Genomic DNA, 23,170 nt, shown 5'->3' on the forward strand with positions numbered 1-23,170 from the left:
AGCTCTTTCTTCCTTTAAATAAATTGAATTAAAAGTTTTAAATGTTTCCATAAAGAAAACAAAAGAAAAGGACTCTCTTGGTTTCACAGATGAATTCCACCCAACTTTCAGGGAGTTGGAGCCATTGACTCCAATCTTCTGTGATAAGGAAAAAACAGACAACATCTCCATGCATTTTATAAGACAAGTAGAATCTGGATACCAGAAACCAGACAAAGATAACACAAAAAAGAAAAATTACAGGCCAATCCCACTGGGGAATACAGCTTTAGAATCTTGAACTATATTATACTAAATCCAATAATTCATAAAAAAATATTATGCATCAGACCAAGTTGAATTTACCCAAGGAATGGAAGGTTATTTTAACATTAGAAAATCTATCAATACGATATGGTAAAGCAATTATCCTCCAATTAAAAATAAATAATTTTTTAAAGAGGGAAAAAAAAGGAAAATCTAAAACTGTCACTCACCTCACTAACAGACTAAAGGAAGAAAAATGACATTATGAGTAGCTCCTAAAGAGTCAAACAAATAGACAAATATAACAATACAGAAATAGACTCACAGACATGGAGAACAAACCAGGGTTTGCCACAAGGGCAAGGGGTGGAAAGAAAGGCAAAATAGATGAAAAGGATTTAGAGGTACAAACTACCAGTTATAAATTTTAAAAGCCACAGGGATGTAATATACAGCACAGAGAATATATCCAATAACATTGTAATAACTTTCCATGGCGTATAATCTATAAAAATATCAAATCACTATATTACATACCTGAAACTAACAATACTGTAAGCCACACTATACTTCAATAAAAAAAGAAAGTTTATCAAGGTGGATGGATATAAGACCAATAACTATCCACACAAAAATCAACTGCATTTCTCTATATGACCAATACTTAGAAATATAATATTCTAAAAATGTACCCCATGTGTGCTGGGAACATTGGACATCCATATGCAAAAGAATGAAGTTGGACCCTTATCTAACATCATACACAAAAAGTAACTCAGAAAGGACTAAAGACCTAAACGTAAGACCTAAACATAAGGCAAAAGCTTCATGACACAAGATTTGGCGAGAATTTCTGGGCTATGATACCAAAGGCATAAGCAACAAAAGAAAAAAACAGACAAAATGGACAACATCACAGTGTAAACATTTGTTCATCAAAAGATACTAATCGCAGAGTAAAAAGGCAACACGCAGAGTGAGATAAAAATGTTTGTAAATCATTTATCTGATAAGGATTAATATCCAGAATAAATATAGAACTCCTAAAACTCAACAGCAAAAGGACAAACAGCCCAATTCAAAAATTCTCCAAATAAAGTACACAAACAGCCAATAAACTCATGAAAAGATGCTCAACATCACAGCACTCCAGCATGAGGGAAAAGAAAATCGAAACTACGAGATACCATCTCACATCCATGAGGATGGCTGCTATAAATTTTTTTTTTCTTTAACAGAAAGCAAGTCCTGGCAAGGATATGGGGAAACTGGAACCCCTGGGCACTACTGGGGGGATGCAGAATGGTGCAGCCACGGTGGAAGACAGTATGGCAGGCCCTCAAAAAATCAAAAATAGACCTCCTATATGATCCAGCAATTCCATTTCTGGGTATATACCCAAAAGTACTGAAAGCAGGGACCCAGAGAGATATTTGTATACACCCACCCGCTCCAGTGTTCTTGCCTGGAGAATCCCAGGGACGGGGGAGCCTGATGAGCTGCCGTCTATGGGGTCACACAGAGTCGGACATGACTGAAGCAACTTAGTAGCAGCAGCAGCAGCAGCATGTTCATAGCAGGCTTCCCTGGTGGCTCAGGCAGTAAAGAATCTGCCTACAGTGCAGGAGACCTGGGTTCCATTCCTGGGTTGGGAAGATCGCCTAGAGAAGGGAATGGCAATCCACTCCAGTATTCTTGCCTGGAGCATTATTCACAATAGCTAAAACTTGGAAACCACCGAAGTGTCTATCAACAGGCAAATGGGTCAGAAAAGCAAGCATATACATACAATAGAATATTATTCAGCCTTAAAAAGAAAGGCAATTCTGGAAGTTCCTTGGCAATCCAGTGGTTAGGACTCTGAGCTTCCACTTCAGGAGGCACAGGTATGACCCCGGCCAGGGAATTAAGAGGCACAGGTATGACCCCGGCCAGGGAATTAAGGGGCACAGGTATGACCCCGGCCAGGGAATTAAGAGGCACAGGTATGACCCCGGCCAGGGAATTAAGATCCCTCATGCCATGCGGTGCAGCCAAAAACTAAAAGTTAAAAAAATTAATTTTTTCAAAAAGCAATTTTAAAAAAGGCAGTTCTAGAAGATGCTACGACATGGATGAACTCTGAGGACATTATGCTAAGTGAAATAAGCTAGTCCCGAAAGACAAGTACTGCATGATTCCACTTATATGAGACAGTAATCAAAGTCACAGAAAGTAGAATGGTGGTGGCCAGGAACTGAGAAGAGAGGGAACAGGGAGTTTAATGGATGTCGAGTTTTGGTTTTACAAAATGAAAACCAATCCTTAGATTCAATGCACATTCCGCCAACAAAGTTTTCCAAGGAATTTGAAGAGATGATTCTAAAATTTTTAAGTAAAAGAACGAAGGCAAATATAGCCAAGACATCCTTGGTGAAGAACAAGGTTGAGAGGGCTTGATGTTTCAGATATCAAGACCTAGATACCTATGGTAATTAGCTAGTTTGGTACTGACACAGGAATCACCAAACTGGCCTATGATAAAGAACAGGGAGCCAAAGCATAGCCCACATATATATGGAAATGTGATATATGATACGGGGTGGCTCTGCAAATGAGTGGTGAAAATATGAACTATAATACCTGATGCTGGGACATCATCAGGTATTATGATGATGGTTTTCCGATGGTTTTCAGTTGGTTTTCCCTATAGAAAAAAAATAATTTCTATCACATACAAAAATCAACTACAAATGGATAAAGATGTAAAAGTGAAATGCAAAATATTAAAAGTTTTAGAAAAAAGTAAAAAATGTCTTGCAACTTTGCATACAGAAGAATTCATTAAACAAACACAAAAATAGAAATCAAAAAGGAAAAGACTGATGAACTTGACTAAATCTACACAAAAATTTGTTCATCCGAAGACACTATAAATAACCAGTGAAGATGAGCCACAAATTGGGAGAAGATATTTGCAATTCATAAGAGACAAATGAGTCTCATCCTAAATATATAAAGAACTCCTAAAAACCACTAAGAAAGCAACAGAAAACCAAACAGAAAATTAGGTAAAAGACATGAACAGGCATTTTACGGAAGAAGAAACCTGAATGGCCGATGATGATTTGCAAATATGTTCAACTTCATTAGTAATCAGAGAAATGCAAATTAAGACTATAGAGAATTACCATCTTTATAAAAACTAGTTTGGCGAAAGTGAAGAAGCCTGGCAAGTTTTGATCTCGATGTGGAGTGATGCAAACTCTTACACCCTGCTGCTAGGAATGAACACAGGCAAAGACGCTTTGGAAAACAATTTGGCCCTGTCTCAGAAAGCAGAACAAGCACATACTTTATAATCCAGCAGCTCTTATTTCCAGAAGCTGCTGTGCAGGTGCATCTAGAGATTCATTTAAGAACATTCACAGCAGCCTCGTTTGTAATAACAAGAAAACTAGGAACAAATCAAATGCCCATGGATGGCAGGATGGAGAAATAAATTGTGATATATTCATACAATGGAAAACTATACATCAGAGAAAATAAATGAACTATAGCAAAACATCCACCTGGGCAAATGTTGGAAACATGGTGTTGAGCTGAAAAATAGAGAGCAATTTCATTTTTATCAAGCTCAGAATGAGCGAAATTATAGAATGCACTGTTTGGGGACACATGCACACATGGTAAAAATTACTCCCCAAAAGCCAAGAAAGTTATAAACATAAATTTCAAGGGAATATTTACATCTAAGAGGGAGGTAAGGACTATGAGAGACGCATTCAGATGACTTTCAAATTCACCAGTGGGCTTCAGCAGTGTTTATTGTATTATTACGACTTCATGATTTTCCTAAATAGTCTATTTCCTTTTGTACAAATCAGCACTAAGTCGAATCAAAAGATGTGTGATGAAGCGATTGATGAGAAGCTCCTAACATATACAGCTGACTCACTCTCCTCTCCCTGCAGGCCAGCCAGAGCACTAAATGATGTATACACATTCTCATTTAGTCTCCCAGCAGCACCACCAGCAGAGACGATCTTCCTCCTCATTTTATACACGAGGAAGCAGACAACCAGAGAGGTTAAGCCACTTGTCTCAGGTCACACAGCTCAGGGGACCTGAGATGCAAACTGAGGTCTAACTCCAGAGCACTTCTTTTCACACAGCAGGAAGGAGATGGCTCTGACCCCACAGCAGAGCTCCCTTCCCTGAGTCTCCAGACACTTCTCACAATTAACATGGGAACTCACACTCCTTTTAGATGAATCTAGGTCTAAGACCTCGATTTTCCTAAAGCTCCTCCAGTGCAAAGATAACACCGGTGCCTTCTCTGTATCCCCAGGGCCCGTGCTGGTACCCAGCAGGATGCTTAGTCCTGTGGTTCGGGGTGTTACAGAATCCGCTGATGGGGGGGCTCTGTGCTGTTGGCTCAGGAGTCTGGGGCAGGAGTGCCTGGGGGCCACGAGGAAGGGGCAGGCACTCACCCCGGGGGCTGTAGCCGTGGGTGTCCATGAAGGAGAGGCCCAGCCGCTCATCCTCCTGCAGCGTGCTCTGGTCCGTGAAGCTCCGGTCCACAGCGCTCATCATGTGGGTCTTCTCCTGGCGGTAGTTGACGGTGGCTTTGGTCATGTTCACTGGCTTCCTGCAGAGGAGGGTCAATGGGAGACATGGGTGCTCAGCTGGACAGGATAGCACCCAGAGGTGGATGGGGAGACCCAGCAGTCAGGGACCTTGAGGCCAGGAGCCAGTCTAGAAGCATCTCTGGATGCTGAAGGGACCCTGGCCCCATCCTTTGCTCACCAGACCTGGAAAGCTGCCTCTCTGCCCAAAAGGGACTGGGCGGGGTCCCTGATGCTGGGCAAGATTGAAGGCAGAAGGAGAAGAGGGCTACAGAGGATGAGATGCTTGCATGGCATCATTGATTCAATGGATATTAGTTTGAGCAAACCCTGGGAGATAGCGAGGGACAGGGAGGCCTGGCGTGCTGCAGTCCACAGGGTCGCAAAGAATCAGACACAACTTGGGACCTGAACAACAACAAGGGTTCCTATCCATGGACCTTTGCTGAGAGCAAGGGATGGAGCAGTGGTGGCCTCAGGCTGGAATATGCCTCCTAACTCGCACTGGGCCTGAGGGCTCAGACAATGGGGAGGACAGTCACGCCAGGCCTATTGTTGCGTCACAACAATCACCGCATCCACAGCGAGGAAGACAGCTGCCCAGCTCCGGCCCCTGCAGGCCCCACACATAACCTTCCTTCCTCTGGCCTCACCAGGCAGCTGCCCTTCCTCCCACATGGGAAAGCACTGCAATTCTCCTTCAGGCAGAGGGTCTGGCTAGAGCTCGGCCAGTCTCAGTGTCCAGTGTTCAGTGGACACGGAATAAATTCCAATCACGACTTTTTCTTACCCCCAGGAACCCCAGGATGGTCCTCCCACAGGCCACACTAGACTTAAGTAATCCACACAGCATCCATATTCCTGTCGCTGCCCACCAGCCCATCCAGCTGCCGGAAGCTGCAGAGGGAGAAGGCCCAGCCCCTCCCGAGAGGGGGAGCTTCTGGAGAGGACCCTGGGCAGGGACCCCTGCACAGCCCAGGTCTCCAGTCCAGCTTTAGATGTGGATGGTAGTTTGCAACCCCAGGGAACGTGGAGGAAAGTGGGAGGGAGAACAGGGATGGGGAGGCAAGGATCAAGGCTCCACGTCTGAGGGGCTGAAACACAAGCAAAGGGAAAGGACGTGGAAATGGCGCTGAGACTGGAAAAGAGCCAGGACAGGATCACAGGGAGGGCTCAAGACCAGAGAGCCATTCACCTGCCCAGCCCTACAGCATGCAGGACGCAGGGCAGACCTGAGAGAGGACTTCCAGGTCATGCGGGCTCAGGGACACTGGTCATCGTGGAGATGAAGAGGATAGTGTGGGACTCACTCCCCCAGAGAGACAAACTCCACTCAGCCCTTCCTGGCTCCAGAGCTGCTGGGGGCCGGGGAAGGGACAGGATGACCTCTGGATGCCCCTCCTGCCAGGACGACAATGTGTTTCCTCTGGGAAACACAGGAAAGAGGGCTCTGTGTCCGTGCTGGGGACCAGCGTGGCTATGCACTGCGGTGGGTGTGCCTTTCCCAATCTGAGACGGCTCAGCGGGCCCAGGTCTCGGACTCCCATCCGCCTTCAGGCTCTGGATATCTCCCTCACTGCGGCCCAGGGCAGAGCCAAAGACCCTTTGGGGGCAGATGAGGAGAGGTCTCTGTGGCTGTGACTTTGACCATCAACACAGGACAGAAGGTGGAGGAGGAAGGGAGGTGAAGAGGGAGACGGGGGTGGGACAAGAGAATTAGGAGGATACAGAGAAGGGAGAGGAGGGGAAAAAGGCATAATGACAAGGAGAGAGGTGGGGAAGGAGACAGGGGTGGGAGGACAGGTCAGACACCAGCGACCACAGGGACGACAGACAGAGGGCCTCAGACAGAGGACAGCCCGTCAGGCTGGCTGGACCATGGAGCCCAGGAGGACCCATCCCGAGAGGATCCTGGCCTAGGAGGCAGTCTGCAGCGGTGAATCACAGGGCTCTGTTCCCGCCCAGGCCTCCTGCTCTACTTGGCAGAAGAACTTCAAACACCAACCAACCAGATCCGCAGACAGAGCCAGGAGGGACACTTTGCATTGTGGCCTCCAGCCGACCTCAGGGTGCGATCAAGCTGATGCTGTGTAATATGGACAACTCGGAAAAGTTCTGCATTTAGGTTCAAAATTAAGTGTTCTGTGACAACCCAGAGGGGTGGGATGGGGTGGGAGATGGGGACATATGTATACCTATGGGTGATTCATGTTGATGTATGGCAGAAAGCAACACAATACTGAAAAGCAATTATCCTCCAATTAAAAAAAATGTTTTTAAGAATATGAAAAGAATACATATATGTGTGTAACTGAGTCACTTTGCTGTACAGCAGATATTAACACAACATTGTAAATCAACTACACTTCAATAAAATAATGTTTTTGAAAAACAGCTGCAGAGTAGAGGGAGCAAGAGAGCTGCCTTGTTAGGAGCTCAAGGAACAGCTGAGCTGGAGGCGCCACGTGTGTTGACGGGGGTGTGGTTGCTGGAAAAGCCAGTGTGACAATGGGTGATGTCGATGCAAGAAGAGGGTCCAGAGAGGAGGTGAGAGACCACCGTCCTCTGGGCTGGCCTGGGGCCACCTGGGCCTGCTCTGCAAGGAGGGGACAAGCACGGGTGCAGGGGAATGATCTGGAAGGCTTGCAGGGTCAGAGATCCCAGAGGCAGAAAACAGCAGCATCGGCAGGCCGTGGAGTTAGAGGCGTGCCTGGGCTGCAACCCTGTCTCTGCATGCCCTGTGACTTCTGACAAGTCCTTAACCTCCCTGAGCCTCAGTTTCCTCATCAGTGAAATGGGGCGATCACAGGGCCTCTTCTCAGGGTTGTTGTGTGGTTTCTGCGTGAAGAACTGAGCTCAGGGGAGGCGCTCAGGGATCAGTGGGTCTGAGGAGCTGGGCCCAGCTGGAGAGCGCTGGAGGTGCCCTGGGAGCTGCCCTGTCTCTGCCCCTGACATGCACAAGTACACAGGCTGTGGACCCAGAGCAGGACCCTAGCGAGGACCTTCCTGGACATGGACTGAGGTCTGATGTCGGGAGGTCCCGACCAGCAGGAGTGGCTTGAGACACAAGGGGCTGCCTCAGGGTCAAGAGGACAGGAGGTGCCAGGAGGTCCGGTGACTTGTCTGGGGCGGCTCAGAGAGCTGGATCTGAACCTGAGACTCGGCTCAGAGCGAGCGCTCGTGACCTCCACACAGGAGGACGGCAGGGAGAGGAGGGACAGCAGAGGAGGGAAGCTCAGAGGCAGGGTGGCCGTGGAGGAGGTGCTGACCCCAGGCAGGGTCGGGGCGGGGGGTGGGGCTCCCCAGGAGGGGCGGGGCCCCCGGGCGGGGGCGCTACTTACGGGTAGTAGGAGTAGGCATAGTGGTTTCTCCTGGCAGCGTGCAAAGAGAACACACAGGTGGGCCACGGTTCATGCACGAGGCAGGGCCCAGGGCAGCACCGCCAGCGGGAGGGACCTGGTGCTTTCTCTGCTGGGGACCGGGCTGGCCTGGGACCAAGGGGTCAGAGGGCCTTCTCTGACCCAAGGGCTGGCCCGGCTCCTTCCAGAACCTTCCCCAAGCCCACTGCTGGAGTGAGAAGGAGGTGGGGAAAGGGCTGGGAGGGAAGCAGAGCTTTACACACATGTGTTCACAAAGATAAATACACATGCAGACATGTTCATGGATACACACACTCACATAGAAACACATGGACTCACTCATGTACTTACAAACACAGACCTATTACATACATGCAGACACTCAGACACATGTTCTCAAACACACAGATTGACACACAGAGATACATACAGAGACATATATTCACAAATATACACTCACATAGAAACACATGGACTCACTCATGTACTTACAAACACAGACCTATGACATACATGCACTCAGACACATGTACTCAAACACACAGAGATACATACATAGACATATATTCACAAACACACACTCACATAGAAACACAAGGACACACTCATGCACTTACACAGACCTACATGCAGACACTCAGACACCTGTACTCAAACACACACACTGGCACACACAGATACATACACAGACATATATTCACAAACACACTCACACACAGATGCCTGCACTCACACACTCGAGGTAACTGTGCACTCATCCTTGCAGACCACCCCCCGCAGTCCCCATGCCACCCCCTGCCCCCCGCAGGCTCCACTGCCCCTGAGGGGACAGCCCTCTGCAAGCTGGGAAGAACTGAGCGGCCAGGAAGGAGAGGGGGTCTGGACGCCAGGGGGGCCACCCTCAGCCACCCAGACTGCCCCTGGGTGTGGGGTCCACTAAAGGAGCCGCGTGGCCCCCTCATGAGCACCCAGAGCACAGCTGGGCCAAGAGCCCTGATGGGACCTCAAGGCACCGGCAGTGGGGTCGTGGGGCAGATCTGATCCCACCTCCCCGGCGGGGAACCGGGTCCCGGAGAGTCATGTCAGCACGCAGCTCACGGAGGGTCAGCGAAAGTCCAGACCAGGCCCAAGACCCTGATCCCAGAGCCTGCCCCTCCTGAGGCCCCTTCCAGGCCCGCTCCAGGGTCCTCCACTCGCCCGCACCCACGTCACCCCATCAGCAGGGAGGGGAAGGCAAGGAGAGGGGAGGGGAAAACAGAGGCCCAGCCAGGGCAGGAGAAACACTTGTGCTCACACAGCACATCTTCCGTCCCAGGGACAGAGTGGGGGTCCAGGGCCATGAGCTGCTCATAGTGGCCCTGAGGGCAGGGAGGTGGGCTGAAGGAGCGGCATTCTTCTGGTCTCAGCTGAACTGTCATAACTTCAAAAGGGCCGACCCTAAGGACTCCCCCACAATCACCAACTACATTAGTTCCCCCTTTACTCTCTCTCTGCCCCTTCACCCTGATACCCTGGTCTTTTCACAATTTGTAATCACGCATTCGTGCTTTTTTTAGTTTAATGCCAGACTCCCCACCCACAGCCACAAAGCACAAGAGGACCGCATCCTGGTTGCTTTTGCCCACTGTGGATCCCCAGGGCCCAGGACAGTGCCCAGGGAATATGTATTCCCTCGATACAGATTTTATTAAACTGAGTAATCAATAAATGAAGAAAAATAACTAAAAGAACTCCACCTCTCTGAGCTTCCATTTTCTCCTCTAAACAAGTGAGGTTAAAAATAATCCCCTCCTGGACAGCAAGCGTGCACCCAGCCCTTCCCTGCCCCTCTGCTTGCTGGGCGGGGGTGCGGGTTCAGGAGGACCCGAGTCACCCATAAGTCATACACAGAGGACCTGGGAGACACACAGGCAACAGGACAGAACCTCCTCTGCCCTCATGCAGTTCTCAGTCCAGCAGGGAAGAGAAACACTGAGCAAAGCCTGTGAGTACGTGAGTGAAGTGCAGGGTGGGGTGGGCAGGGTGGGGGAAGTGCTGCAAAGGGAAGTGGGAGGGTCTCTGGAAGCAGAACTAAAGGGTCCATCTGGCCTGGGGCACCCCGGAGTTCCCAGGGGCAGGTGCATCCAGCCTCACTGTCCAGCGGGCAGGATGAAGAAGCTGAGACCTGCTCTCAGCCACCTCCTCCCCACCTCCGGTGCCTCCTTCCTCCAGTAGGGTGCACGGGAGCTCCCTGGGGGCTGCTCACCCTCAGAAACCTCCTAATCTGTCCATCTCATCCATACCCCAGGCTGATCTGAACATCCCCATCCCTGCCAGAGCTGCTCTGCCCCATGGCACTCATGGTGCAGACTGAGGGAGCCCTCAAGAGCACAGTGAACCCGGAAGGCCAGGTAGGATTCGGGGGAAAGCAGCAAGGGGCTACAGAATGGGACTGAATGGCTTTTAGAGGATCTAAGAAGGAACAGGGCGGAGGCAGGTGGCTACGGGGAAGGGATCCTAGAGGCTTCCAGTAGCAGCTGCGTGAAGTGGAGGGCTTCCCAGTGAGGCCCTGGTAGCATCTCTGACCCATCCATCCTCTCTTGGGCCTGGCACTCTCTTTGCTGGGGTGGGTGACCTTCCCTACTTTGCCAGTCTTCCCTCAAGAGTAGATCTGGAGAGATTCAAATACCGCCTGCAATTCCCCGAATCTGACCCCTCCCTTACAGCCCTCTATCTGTGCCACTCCCCACCCCCCAGGGCCTCGCCCCCTACAGGAACTTCTGTGTGCCAGCCGTGGTGAGGCCCTTCACATGCCAGGCCATAAGGAGGATGAGCTTTGCGGTCAGGCCTGGGTCCAGTCAGGACCTGCTACTTAAAGTGACATGGGCGAGTCGCTTAATAATAGTTTCCCGACCTATGAAAAGGAACTTAGATCTGCTTTGTGAGTCAGGATCCAGGAAGGAAAAATTCCCTGATGTCTCCTGAGTGCCGGAACAGCGCCTGGTACACAGTAGGTGATCAGTAACTATGGTTCTAATGGGTGATGTGTGGAGAGCTCTTGGCACAGCATAATACTCATTAAATGACAGTTTAAATGATTTTGCCTCAGGAAGCTTCACAGGGAACAATCAGAGCCTGATGCCCTGAACAGACCATTCCAGCACCCCACTGCTGGCATGCCCCTACCCCGAGACTCTTGGGGAGAGTCTCTCTCCTGCTGGTGCCTGGCCTCAGGCAAGGGGGGCCCTGCCCAGTTCTCCCTCTCTCCCTGGATCCTGCTTATCTGCTCCTGACAGCCCAGAGACCCAGAGCCAACCCACCCATGCATGCCCAACTTGGCAGCAGCAAGGGCCGCAGAAGCCAGAGCCCAGGAGGGGAGAGGATGGAGCAGGCTCTGCCTCTGGCTCCCAGGTGACCTTGGGCAGGTCTCTGCCCCCTCTGGGGCTTAGCGTCTCCATTCCTCAACTAAGGGGCTTGGACCACAGTGTCCTGGGGCTGCCTGGTAGGGAACGAGGTGGGGCAAGGAGAATGAGGTGGGGCAGGGTCTCAGAAGCCCACCGAGCTCCAAACCAAGGCTCAGTCTTTAGTGCCCCATGTACTGGCTCTCAGGAGGAGTTTATTTAGTGTTTTGAAGATAGGTTCTGCTGCTTTTGGAAGACGGGAAAACCATTAGGCTAGACATCCTTGAACTACAATGGCAGCTCTCAGTGTCCAGGTTCGGAGCCTCCATAGTTCTAAACTTGGAGATTCTCAGAATCTCACATCCTGGATTTCTAAAACTCCAAAACAGTTTAAGTTCTAGGTTCTAAGATAGGCTGGTATTCACTCCGCCCACTGTGAAATGTACCCGAAAGTGCCTCCCACACAAATGTAAGGCTGGACCTTTGAGGCCTGGGAAATGGCAAGGGCAGGAAGGGAGGTCTCCTCTGAGTCACAGGCCCAGAAGGACTCCTCAGGGATCAACAGTAACAGAGTCCAGGGCAAGCTGAGCCCAAGAGAAGATGGAGCCTGGGAAGAGCCGCTGCTCAGGGTCCTCGGTGTGAAGGGGAGTGAGCCCCCCCCCCCACTGCTCAGGGACAACACGCCAACCCCGTGGTTAGGGCAGACGCGACGGCAGAAGATCTCTCGTGCACTGAGGATGCCAAGTCAGGTTACCTCCCCACCATCCCCATCAGAACAGCCCAGCAGGCACAGTCGGGTGGGGCCCACTCCCAGCACGGCTCCTTGGCAACGGGCACTGAGAGCCTTTCCCTGGACAGGGGCACCTGGCACCGGCCAGACCTGGGCTCCAGCCAAGCCACTCTGGGGCAGCTCCATCTGCAGAGTCTCAGGCTTCCCCTCACCGGCTTGGGTCGATCCACAGGCCTGATGCCCAGGTTGGCAGCCCTCCACACGCCCGCCAGGCGGCTGCCCAACCAACCCTCAGCCTCCTCTCTGCTCACCCGGCCTCGGACAGGCAGAAGCCCCGGGTAGGCCAGGGTACTGGCCTCACTCACCCCTTTCGGATGATAATAATAATGGCCCCCAGCAGGAGGATGAGGACAGCAAGGCCCCCTGCACAGATGCCCAGGATGAGTCCCATCTCCTCCGACCTCTGGGACACCTCCAGGGGCTGTTTGCTTTCCTTGCAGGCGGCTGGGGAGAACAACACAGGACAGAGGATCAGAGGGGAGGCGGGAACCACCTTCCCCCTGCTTGCAGAGGTCTAAACTCCGGGAATTGGTGATGGACAGGGAAGCCTGGAGTGCTGCAGTCCATGGGGGTCGCTAAGAGTCAGACATGACTGAGTGACTAAACTGAAGCCCCAAGGAATAAACCAGGCTGCACAAACAGGTGCACAAAAACATCTGCCCATCATCCTCAGCACATGTCCCGCCTTTCAGTCAATCAGACCCATCTCTCACCGTCCCTCCCACCTTCCGCATCCTCCAGTCAGAGGCCTTACGTGCCCTGTGCCCCTATCTGGAATAGCTCCTCATCAGAACAGCCCAGCAGGCACAGGACTGTGGTGCCCACTGCGATGCCCTCTCTCCCGCCTCAAATCCTCCCCATCCTTCAGTGGATGGGGGATGGAGGATGTGTACGGGGCCTTCAGACGCAGCCTCCTGCCCTCCTGGGAGGCAACAAGGGAAGAGAATTACGCATCGAGGGCTCAGTTAGGGCATCTCAGGACTGGAAACCACCCACATTCCCCATCTGGGAGCAGCGTCAATGCTACAGGGTCCATGCTATCCCCCTTCTCCTCCCCACAGGAAAGGGGGCAGATACAGACTCCAGGACCAGGGTCCAGTACCCACCACCCCATTCCCAACTTCAATGGCTCACCCTCTGCCAGGCCCCTTCTGTGACCATGGTGGTGTGAGGGTGTGTGCCCAGGCTGGGAGAAGAAGCCCTCGAGATGGGGCACATAAGGCCCAAGAAGGGAAATGTTTCCTGGCCCCCACCAGTCTGCCAGACCTCCCGCCTCAGCTCCCACAGCCCTGAGTGCCCAGCGTCCACCTCCCCAGAGCCCAGCAAGTAAGAAACCTGTGGCGGAAGGACTGAATCCAGGGGGACTTACCCTTCCGGGCGAGGCGGATGCAATTCAGCCGGGTCTCCTGGAGGCACAGATGGAGCGGGTCTCAGCACCGCTGAAGCCAGGACCTGACCCTCCCCAGAGGCAACCTTAGACAGCCTGTCTTGGCCCTGGTCAGGGTTTTTCTGGTGTGAACTGTAACTAAACACACCCCACCGGCAGGAGGGTCGACGGGGAACCAGGTACGGAGGGGCCAAGAAGGGGAGGGGTCCACAAACAGAGCGATGCCTTAGCAAAGTGGAATGAGATGGGTGGGAACAGAAAAAAAAAAAAAAAAAACAAGGAGGGGGTAAGGAGGAGGTGCTCAGAAATGAGGGTAGCGCTTAGGTCCAGAGGTCCGCTTGGCCAGGGGGCAGCCTGGAAAGGAGCGATCCGAGGAGGGAGGAGCCTGGAGAAAGGCGGGGCTTCAGGGAGGGAGGAGGCGGGTCCTAGGCTTCAAGGTCAGGTGAAAGCGAGAAGAGGAGAGGGACACCCTCTGGAGCCAGAGGAACCTGAGATGGAAGACCAGGGCCTCAGGAGGCGGCAGGGATCAGACTGGGAGCTTGGATAGAAATGAATCTGGGAAAAGCCCACCAGGTTCCTCTGTCATCTCTGGGATTCTCCAGGCAGGAATACTGGAGTGGGTTGCCATGCCCTCCTCCAGGGGATCTCCCCGACCCAGGAGATCAAACTCGGGTCTCCTGCATCGCAGGCAAATCTTTTACATCTGAGCCATCAGGGAAGAAGCCCCTGGAAAGGGTTAGTACTGGAGAGAAGGTGTCTGGGGTTAGGAGGGCAGGGCTCAGATGGGTAGGCAGAGGTGGACAGGGCTACGGGAGGCCTGGGCGCAATATGGGGAAGGAGGTGGAGAATACGGTTAGTGGGAAGCGAACGGTGGAGGGGTGGAGGATGGGGCATTGTCTCCAGCTTCTGTAGCAGCCTGCTCCGGCCTGTCCTGAGCCTGCCCCCTGCCCCGACCACCCCCACCACGACCCCGGCCGGCCCCTCACCCCCTTCAGGTGGCTTGCTGCCTGGAAGTAGATGAGATAGGCCTTCCTGGGCTCAAGCGGTGGGTTCCAGAAGCCGCGGTAAGTCTGGTTGTCACCCACGGTGAAGGGCATGGCCTCAGGCAGACTGCTGGCCGCCAGTTCGGCCCCGAAGTAGTGCACCAGGCCCCGGGCCAGCGCCGCATCAAAGGTCAGCGGCACCGGGAAGCAGTCCTGGCTGCCAGGCTCCCGCCGGAGTCTCCGCGGCCGCTCCTCCTCCACAATCACCTGGTACACACTGGACATAGGGAGGGGACAGGGCAGTGGTCACAGTGGCCAGAGGACAGGGAGAGCCATCTGGTGACTAAGGGTGCGGGCTTTGGGGTCAGGCTCAGGACAGTCCTCATCTCAGCTCTGTCTCTTACTAGCTGGGCAAGTCACTTAGGCTCCCTGGGCCTCAGTTTTCTCCTCTGTAAAATGGGAATGATTACAGGGATGGCTCCATAAGGTAGAGGTGAGCAAAGAGGCAAGTTTAACAAGCAGCCAGTGCTTGGCAGCTGTTATTACTGTAACTAAGGCTGAAAGTATGTGGGCCCTGCTCAAGCCAACCGAGCCCTGAAGCTCCACCCTGACTCCCAGGCCCTGGGAACCTCAAGTCCTGGGCTCCAACCAGGTTCCCAACTGCTCCCTCTAGGCCTCAGTAAATTCGAGTAAGACACAATGCATTCATTCATCCAGAAAGTTTTTACTGAGCTCAGACATGAGTCCTATGCTGGGCACTTGGGGCTCTGGGCTTCCTGGAACTGGCCTCCAGTCAGGGAGCCAGTCACTGAGAAGGCAAACGAGGTCACACTAAACCTACATCTCGAATACTCTCCCAACCCGGAGGCACTCTGGGTCTGCAATTCTGAGCCCTCCATCTCCCAGGCCTGATGGCTGATTTGTGTTCCCTGGTCTCTGTCTCCCGATCCCATCTTGTGTGTGTCTATTTATTTTCATCACTATACTGAATGGCCTTGTCCTATGAGCTCCTCCAAATCCTCTGTGGAACAAAGCCAAGAGTAAATAAATGAATGCTGACAAATTTAAATCTTTCCACTCCCAGCCTCAGTCACGTCTGGGCGTGTGACACCCCATACTGACAGCCCGCACTCTGGGAAAGTAGAAATGCCTTTTCCTTGCTCTCCAGCTATATTTTGTTTTGTTTTGTTTTGTTTTGAGCTCCCAAGTTAGGAGGGAATCAACCTAGCACCCTAAGATTTAGGCCAGACAGGTTCATCCCATCATTAGCCAGCCCAGGCCCCTCTCAACTCCATTTCCCAGGCCGAGGTCAGGCCTCCTCTGGCCCCAGGTCCCGCCAGGAGATGCTAATAATCATGAAGCGTGAACAAAGCACATCTTGATCTGGGACAATCACCATAAGGCACAAAGGAAAGGGAGGCTCAGAGAGGTGAAGGGACATGTCCAAGGTCACACTGTCATCGGGCCTCTCCACCTCACATGGTCCATTCCTCGCCCCATCCCAGGCTTGCCTGGGACGCTGACTGGGCTGCTCACAGGATCCCCCAAGGGGACAAGGAAAGGAGAAGGTGCTTCTTCTTTGGAGTAGTTGGGTCCCCAACTCCTCCCAATTCAGAGGCACCAGTGTCCTAAGCCTCCTGCAAAATGCCAAATTCCACTGAGCTCTGCAGACTTCTTCCTGCAGCTTCCATTAGGGTCTGGGAATCAGCCCAAATCAGACTGTGCAGTAGCAAATATAGGGAGGCAAAGCAGGAGGAAAAAGTGAAAGCGGGGAGGAGTGAGGAAGTGAGTGAGTGTCAAGAGCACCTGGGAAACCCCCTGCCACCTTAGGGGGTCTCAGTAGGACTCTCTCATGGCCAACTGCAGGCTGTCACCCTCTCCCGGTGCCTGAGCCTTTATGGGAAGGAGGGAGTGGACCAGAGGGCCAGGGAGGCTCCGTGACTTCAAGGAAAGGTACAGGCTGTACAGACAGACCAGGCTTTCAAATCCCAGCGCTATCGCTTACCAGGCATATGGCCTCAGGGGCACATTATTCAGGCTCTCTGAGCCTGCTTCCTGATGCGGAAAATAAGGGTGCTGATACCCACTCCACCGGCTGCCGTGAGGATCAAATGACTCATGCAGGTAAAGTCCCTAAGATGACGTCTGGCCCACAGGAAGTGTGTGCACACATTGCACAAACACACTCACACTCTCTCACATATACACACATCACACCCACAATCACACCCACACACACACACACCCCCATCTTATCTCCAGCACCTTCTCCCCAACAGAAACAGTCACTGCAGCATCTGCTTTCTCTGCAAAGAAGTAGGGAAGCCAAGCTCTCAGCCACTCCAGAGAGATGACCCCATGTGGCCAGATGCCCTGGCCTTCCAGAAAGCTCATCCTTGTGTCTCCCTCGACAGGAACCCCCAAGGGAAAAGCTGGGGAGAAACAGAGCCCCAAGGAGTCAGAGATAGGTCCTCTGGAGAGATCCGAACAATCTCCTGTTCAAGATCTTGTGAATCACCACCAGACAGCCCACGGCCTGAGGGGAGTGAGTGCAGGCCTTCCACCTGCCCAGGATCACAGAACGTCCTCCTCCCGACACTCTGAACCCTGAGGAGGAGACTGAGGGAAGCCAAGGGTGAGCGGGCCTGGGTGGGGGTTCTGGGTCAGAGGACAGGCTTCTTTTACCACCCTGACCTCCCGCCCCTCCGTTACACGCATGCCCACCTGATGGGTGCCCCGCGGCCCTGCGCCGGCCTCAGAAGAACAGTGATGGTGTTCTCAGACTCGCCCAGCGGCGACGGCATGTCAGCATAATCAAAGCTGGGCGCTGGGGGAGGGGACAAGGACATAAGCCCGGAGCCTGGCCGCTGTACCAGGAAGACCAGGCCTCCAGGCTCCTTGACCTCTGCCATCAGACCGCTTCCCCTTCAGCCTCTGCCTCCCTGTTCCCTCTGACCTGAGCTTCCCTGACCCCTGACCTCAGCCCTCGGATTCCACCAACCATCTCCAGAACCCTCTGAGTTAATCCTCCCTGACCGCACCCTCTAAATGGTTCATTTATCTCAGCAGGAGTCCTCCATTGCCACCCCCAAGAAGCCCCACCTCCGTGTCCAGGGGACTCTGGGCCTCCCCAAAGGGGTCAGGCTATGTCAGGCGGGGCTCACCTGAGATGTTGGTGGTGATCTCGGTGAGCGCCGCCTGGCCGAAGCCTTTGCCCGTGCGGGCCCGCACCGAGAACAGGTAGGTGGTGCCCGGGTGCAGGTTGGAGAAGACATGGTAGGTCTCGTTGCGGAGCTTGGAGATGGTACGCCGTGGGCCCGGCACATTCACCGCCGGGTCTGACGACTCAACACTCTGGTAGCTGATCTAGGGGCAGAATGGGCAAGCAGGCAGGCTCAGGGATGGGGAAGTAGCCTCCCACCCATCATGGTTCAGGTGAGCCAGGGAAATGGCTGGGCAAAGGCGGAGGCTTGGGGGAACCATGGGTACTCCTCAGCCCAGGCCTCTGGGTACCTTTGCCTTCTGCCTTCAGGTTCCCCATCACCCACAGGGTATGGACCCCAGCCATAGCTGAAGGAACTCCAATGATCACCTCTGTTCTCCCACCCCACACACTTCCCTCTCCAACCTGTGGGCCCACCATCCACCAGGGTCCCACCCACCTCATACTGAGTGATGAGGCCATTGGGTTCCTGGGGCTCCTCCCACTTGAGGAAGATCATGTCCTCCAGCGGAGTGAAGGTCAGGGACTCAGCCGCAATCCCGCCAGGCACTACGAGGGAAAGATGACACGGGGCAGGGAAAAGCAAGCTTTGGAACCAGATACCTGGGTTCAGATTCCAGCCTTGCCATTTCCTAGCTGGGACGCTTGGACCACTCAGGCTCTCTGAGCCTTGGCTTCTTCACCTGTGAAATGGGGATGATAACAACACCTCCTCCACCGTAATTAAATGATGTGATGTACATAAAGCCCCAAGGCAAGTACCTATCAGCACTCTCACATGGTCCAGCCTACGTCTGAGCGCTCGAAAAGGGCAGCTGGCATTCTCATTACTGTGCAGGAGGCATTTCGCAGAGAAGAATGAATGCTCCTATTTTGTTCCAGCTGAGTGCTTTTCAGAAAATACAGACATTTGCCAGAAAAATGAAAACAACTGCCTTACAGTGGCAGGATTATGGGTGGAGATGTTTTCTTGTCTGAAAATTACTAATTACACAAACAATATGTTCAATGTAGAAAATCAAAATAAGCATAAAGAAAAGTAATGGTACCGACAGTTCCATCACCCAGAGATAAACACTGTCAACATGTCAGCAGAAGCCCTTTCAGATATGGTTTGGTTTTGTTTTTGTTTTAAGGTATCATCTTCACAGCTGGCTCAAGGAATTTCCTCTAAGAAGAGAATGGCCTTCTTTGTTTGGGAAAACACTTTGATAAACCTTTGTGCGGAAGCTGAACTTCTAAGATAGGGGAAAGCGGAAACCAAGATAACAGCTCAAGAGCCTTGGGTTAAAATTAAGCTAACCAGGCAATTCCACTATTCACCCACCAAAACGTTAAAAGGAAAAAGACAATTCCAAGTGTTGGTGAGGATGCAGAGCAACTGAAATTTTCACACACTGCTAGTGGGAGTGTAATTCAACACAACCGCTTGAGAAAACTGGATATATCTCATTATGAATACAAACCCTGAAATCTAGCTGTTCCACTCCTAGGCATAAACCCATCAAAAATGTGTAGATCTTCAAAAAAAAAAAGAATCTACAAGAATTTTATTTGCAGCACAATTTAAAATAGTTGCCGCCACCGCTGCCACTAAGTTGCTTCAGTCATGTCTGACCCTGTGCGACCCACAGACAGCAGCCCACCTCTGTCCCTGGGATTTTCCAGGCAAGAACACTGGAGTGGGTTGCCTTTTCCTTCTCCCATGTAAAATAGTTGAAAGCAACCCAAATGCCTAACAATAGTAAATAGGATGAATAAATATTCACATAATGGATTATTCAGCAATGAGAATACATTCTCTAGAACTGTACACACAACTTGGCTGAATCCCTCAAGCATAAAGCTGAGACAGAGAAGCCAGTCATAAAAAGAATATACACTGATCCAGAAAAGGTAAAACCACAACTACAGACCTATTGGGAGGACTAAACTCCCAATGCTGACAACACCTCCTACTGGAGAGAATTCTGAGCACCTGGAGCGCTCCGATGTTGCTGTTGTTCAGTCACTCGGTCGTGTCTGACTCTTTGCAACCCCATGGACTGCAGCACGCCAGGCTTCCCTGTCTTTCACGGATGGGGATGCAAATGTATGGCCACTTTGGAAATCAGTTTGGCAATTTCTTATCAAGTTCAACATACACTTGCACACAAAACAACACTCCCACTCAAAGATATTTTCCCAAGTAAACAAAAACTTAGTCCATTTGAACCAGCATGCCAATGTTCATAGCAGCTTCATTTGTGTTTTGTTTTTTGAATCTATAATGTTTTAATTTAGTCTGGGTAGAAGCACAAGGGTTGCTACGTGAACATATCATGGTTTAGGTTATTATGTACAACAGGTGTCCTGAAAACGGGTAGTTTTATCCTCTAAGTTACAGAGTTTCTAAAACGGCTTTCTTTTTTTTAATTAATTTTTATTGGAGTATAGTTGCTTTACAATGTTGTGTTAGTCTCTGCTGTACAGCAAAGTCAATCGGCTATATGTATCAAAAAAAGAATATACACGATATGATTCCACTGATATAATGTTCAAAACCAAGCAGAAATTAGTCTACGGCATTACAGGTCAGGCAATGATTACCTTTGGGAGCTGTGACTGGGAGGGTGCATAAAGGGGACTTCCGAGCTGCTGGTAATGCTTTTTCTTGGTCTGGGTGTGGGTTATCCTGATGTGTGCAGTCTAGGAGAATGAGCTGACCACTTAAGATAAGCACACTCCCCGTAAGTATTATACTAATACTTCAGTGAAAAGTAGAAAATATTAAATAATTAATTAATATTAAAAAGAGGCAGGAGAAGAGGGACAGAGAAAAAAGAAAGAAAAACAAGGAGCCAAGTGAGGCCTGGCCAGGGTCGGGGGTGCAGCAGCCTCAACAATGTACCTTGCAGAAGGAAAGGGGAAAGGTCAACAGATTTTAAGAATGGAGCAGTCTGAGAGTCAACATGAGATTACTCGAGAAGGGTAGCAGTACATGCTACCCCAAAATATGTCACTTGGATTAAGGATTATCTTGAGTTGAACTGAGAAGGCAATATAGGAGCATACACAAGAAAAAATTCTCTACCCTTCCACTATTTGCCTAAAAGTAGGACATATATTTGCACAGGTGCCCCCCTCCCCTCTCTACCTGGTAGGACAGAAGTTAATCACGGAGAAACCTCTGGACCCTTATTAGCCCAGAGGAATCTACCTAACAAACTTTACTGACCACCATTAGTTTCCCCCTACATTTGATTTCCCCTAATTTGCGGCCCCTAGAAGTTTGAAGTCCTTTTCTTTTGTCTTGTCACTTTTCTAAAAATTCATTGTTCTTAGGTTAAGATGCTTTATAAACCCAAGTTCTTACCACTCCTTTGAGTTACTCATCACTGAGTACTCCCTATTATATGCAAAGCGTGTGTTCATAAACTCCTGTTTCCTATAATGGAAAATAATCTGAATATATATATGTGTGTATATATTCACACATATATACATTATATAAGCTTTTGAAAGATTAATAAATTTTATTTTATTATATATAATAAACTGAATCCCTTTGCTTATGCCTAAAACTAACACAATATTGCAAAATAACCACACTTCAATTTTTAAGAATATATAACAAAAAATAAATAGAATTTATAACAAAAATTTGTTTAATATTTTTATCTTGTTAATCTATCTTTGCTCAGTCAATTTACAGGATCCGAGCCAATGAACCTCAGATAGGTAGGAGAAAAAAGTTAAGTTTCTCCTCCCCTACATTTACAATGATTTAGGGTAAACCCCTCCAGACTTCACTCCCACCCCCAGCAAACCCTCATCAGTGCAGGGCACAGGGCATACACACTTCCTCAGGTGAGTGGGGTTTTCTGGAAATTGAGAAAGGCCTTGAATTTTATATCTGGGCCACTGCTGTGCAGACAGAAAATTGTACATGTGAGGAAACAAACAAACAAAAAAACTATTAACCAAGGAGCTTAGGGGTACCTAGGGATTTACAGCAATCTGGAGGAAGGCTTTGGACCTGTGCTGAGATTAGAATGTAGCTGTTAAGAAAAACAGCTCTCAAACAGATGGCCAGGCTTGAAACCCGGCTCTGCTACCCATCTACTAGTAACGGGACCTCATCGGCAAAACGGGAATCGTAACAGGAAACAGCCAGACAGGGTGGTCGTGAGCTGCGTGTGCATTAATATATAAAAGCGTTCTGAAATTAATGAATGTGAGCTTGCTATACGTGGAACAGTACACTCAGCAATGACAGAATGCACATTTTTTCAAGTAGATATGGAACATTTACTAAAATTTAACCATATATCGCTGGTGGCTCAGCTAGTAAAGATTCCACCTGCAATGCAGGAGACCTGGGTTCGATCCCCGGGTTGGGAAGATCCCCTGGAGAAGGGAACGGCTACCCACTCCACTATTCTGGGCTGGAGAATTCCATAGACTGTATAGTCCATGGGGTCGCAAAAAGTCCGACTGAAAGACTTTCACTCACTCACAACCACTCACTCACAACCATATATCAGGCCATAAAGCATGGATCAAATTTCAAAAGACCAAAATTAAGAGTATGTACTCTGACTACAGTGTAAGCTAGAAATCAATAACAAAAAGATAATTAGAGAAATCCCAGTCAGAAATCAAACAACGTAATTCTAAATAACTCTTGGGTCAAAGAATGAATCATAACAGAAATCAGAAAATATTTTAAACTGAATGATACTGAAGATAGGATATAGCAAAACTTGTGCGATAAAGCTAAAGCAGGGCTGAGGGAAATTTATAGCTTTAAATGCATATATTAGAAATGAAGACAGGCTCAAAATCAATGATCTAACAAGCTTCCATATCAAAAAACTAAAAGAACAGCTGATCAAATGCAAAGAAAGCATTTTTAAAAAGAAATAGAACAGAACGTAAGTATAAAATAAAAAAAATAATAAAATAGGCCAAAATTTGGCTCTTTGTAAAGATTAATAAAATTTATATACCCTTACCAAGAATGAACATGAGAAAAAAAGAAAAGACACAAATTACCAATATCGGGCATGAAAAAGGGGATAGCACAATAGATCCTTCAGACATTCAATAAATATAACAAGAGAATATTATAGCCAACTTTATGTCAAGATAGTTGACAATATAAGTGAAACGATCAAATCCCTTAAAAACTCAGTACACCAAAACTGATACAA

The 23,170-nt window shown here is 50.1% G+C and overlaps 1 protein-coding gene across 6 annotated transcripts in view; it reads right to left on the reverse strand.

The window, feature by feature from the left end:
* The window catches only part of PTPRU (protein tyrosine phosphatase receptor type U), an 89,053-nt gene that overhangs the window by 27,071 nt on the left and 38,812 nt on the right, over nt 1-23,170 (reverse strand). For 4 of the 6 annotated variants that reach the window (XM_044938033.2, XM_044938032.2, XM_025278571.3 and 1 more), the window contains 8 exons: nt 18,415-18,524; nt 17,917-18,118; nt 17,477-17,579; nt 14,756-15,029; nt 13,752-13,788; nt 12,688-12,826; nt 8,195-8,224; nt 4,719-4,876 (listed from right to left, as the gene is read on the reverse strand). In XM_044938033.2, coding sequence (XP_044793968.1) covers nt 4,719-4,876; nt 8,195-8,224; nt 12,688-12,826; nt 13,752-13,788; nt 14,756-15,029; nt 17,477-17,579; nt 17,917-18,118; nt 18,415-18,524 — 1,053 coding nt within the window. The remainder of the gene's footprint in view (nt 1-4,718; nt 4,877-8,194; nt 8,225-12,687; nt 12,827-13,751; nt 13,789-14,755; nt 15,030-17,476; nt 17,580-17,916; nt 18,119-18,414; nt 18,525-23,170) is intronic. The other 2 variants (XM_025278568.3, XM_025278566.3) reach the window with 1 other exon arrangement.

This window comes from Bubalus bubalis, chromosome 2 (assembly GCF_019923935.1).
Source record: "Bubalus bubalis isolate 160015118507 breed Murrah chromosome 2, NDDB_SH_1, whole genome shotgun sequence".
Classification (NCBI taxonomy): Eukaryota; Metazoa; Chordata; class Mammalia; order Artiodactyla; family Bovidae; genus Bubalus; species Bubalus bubalis.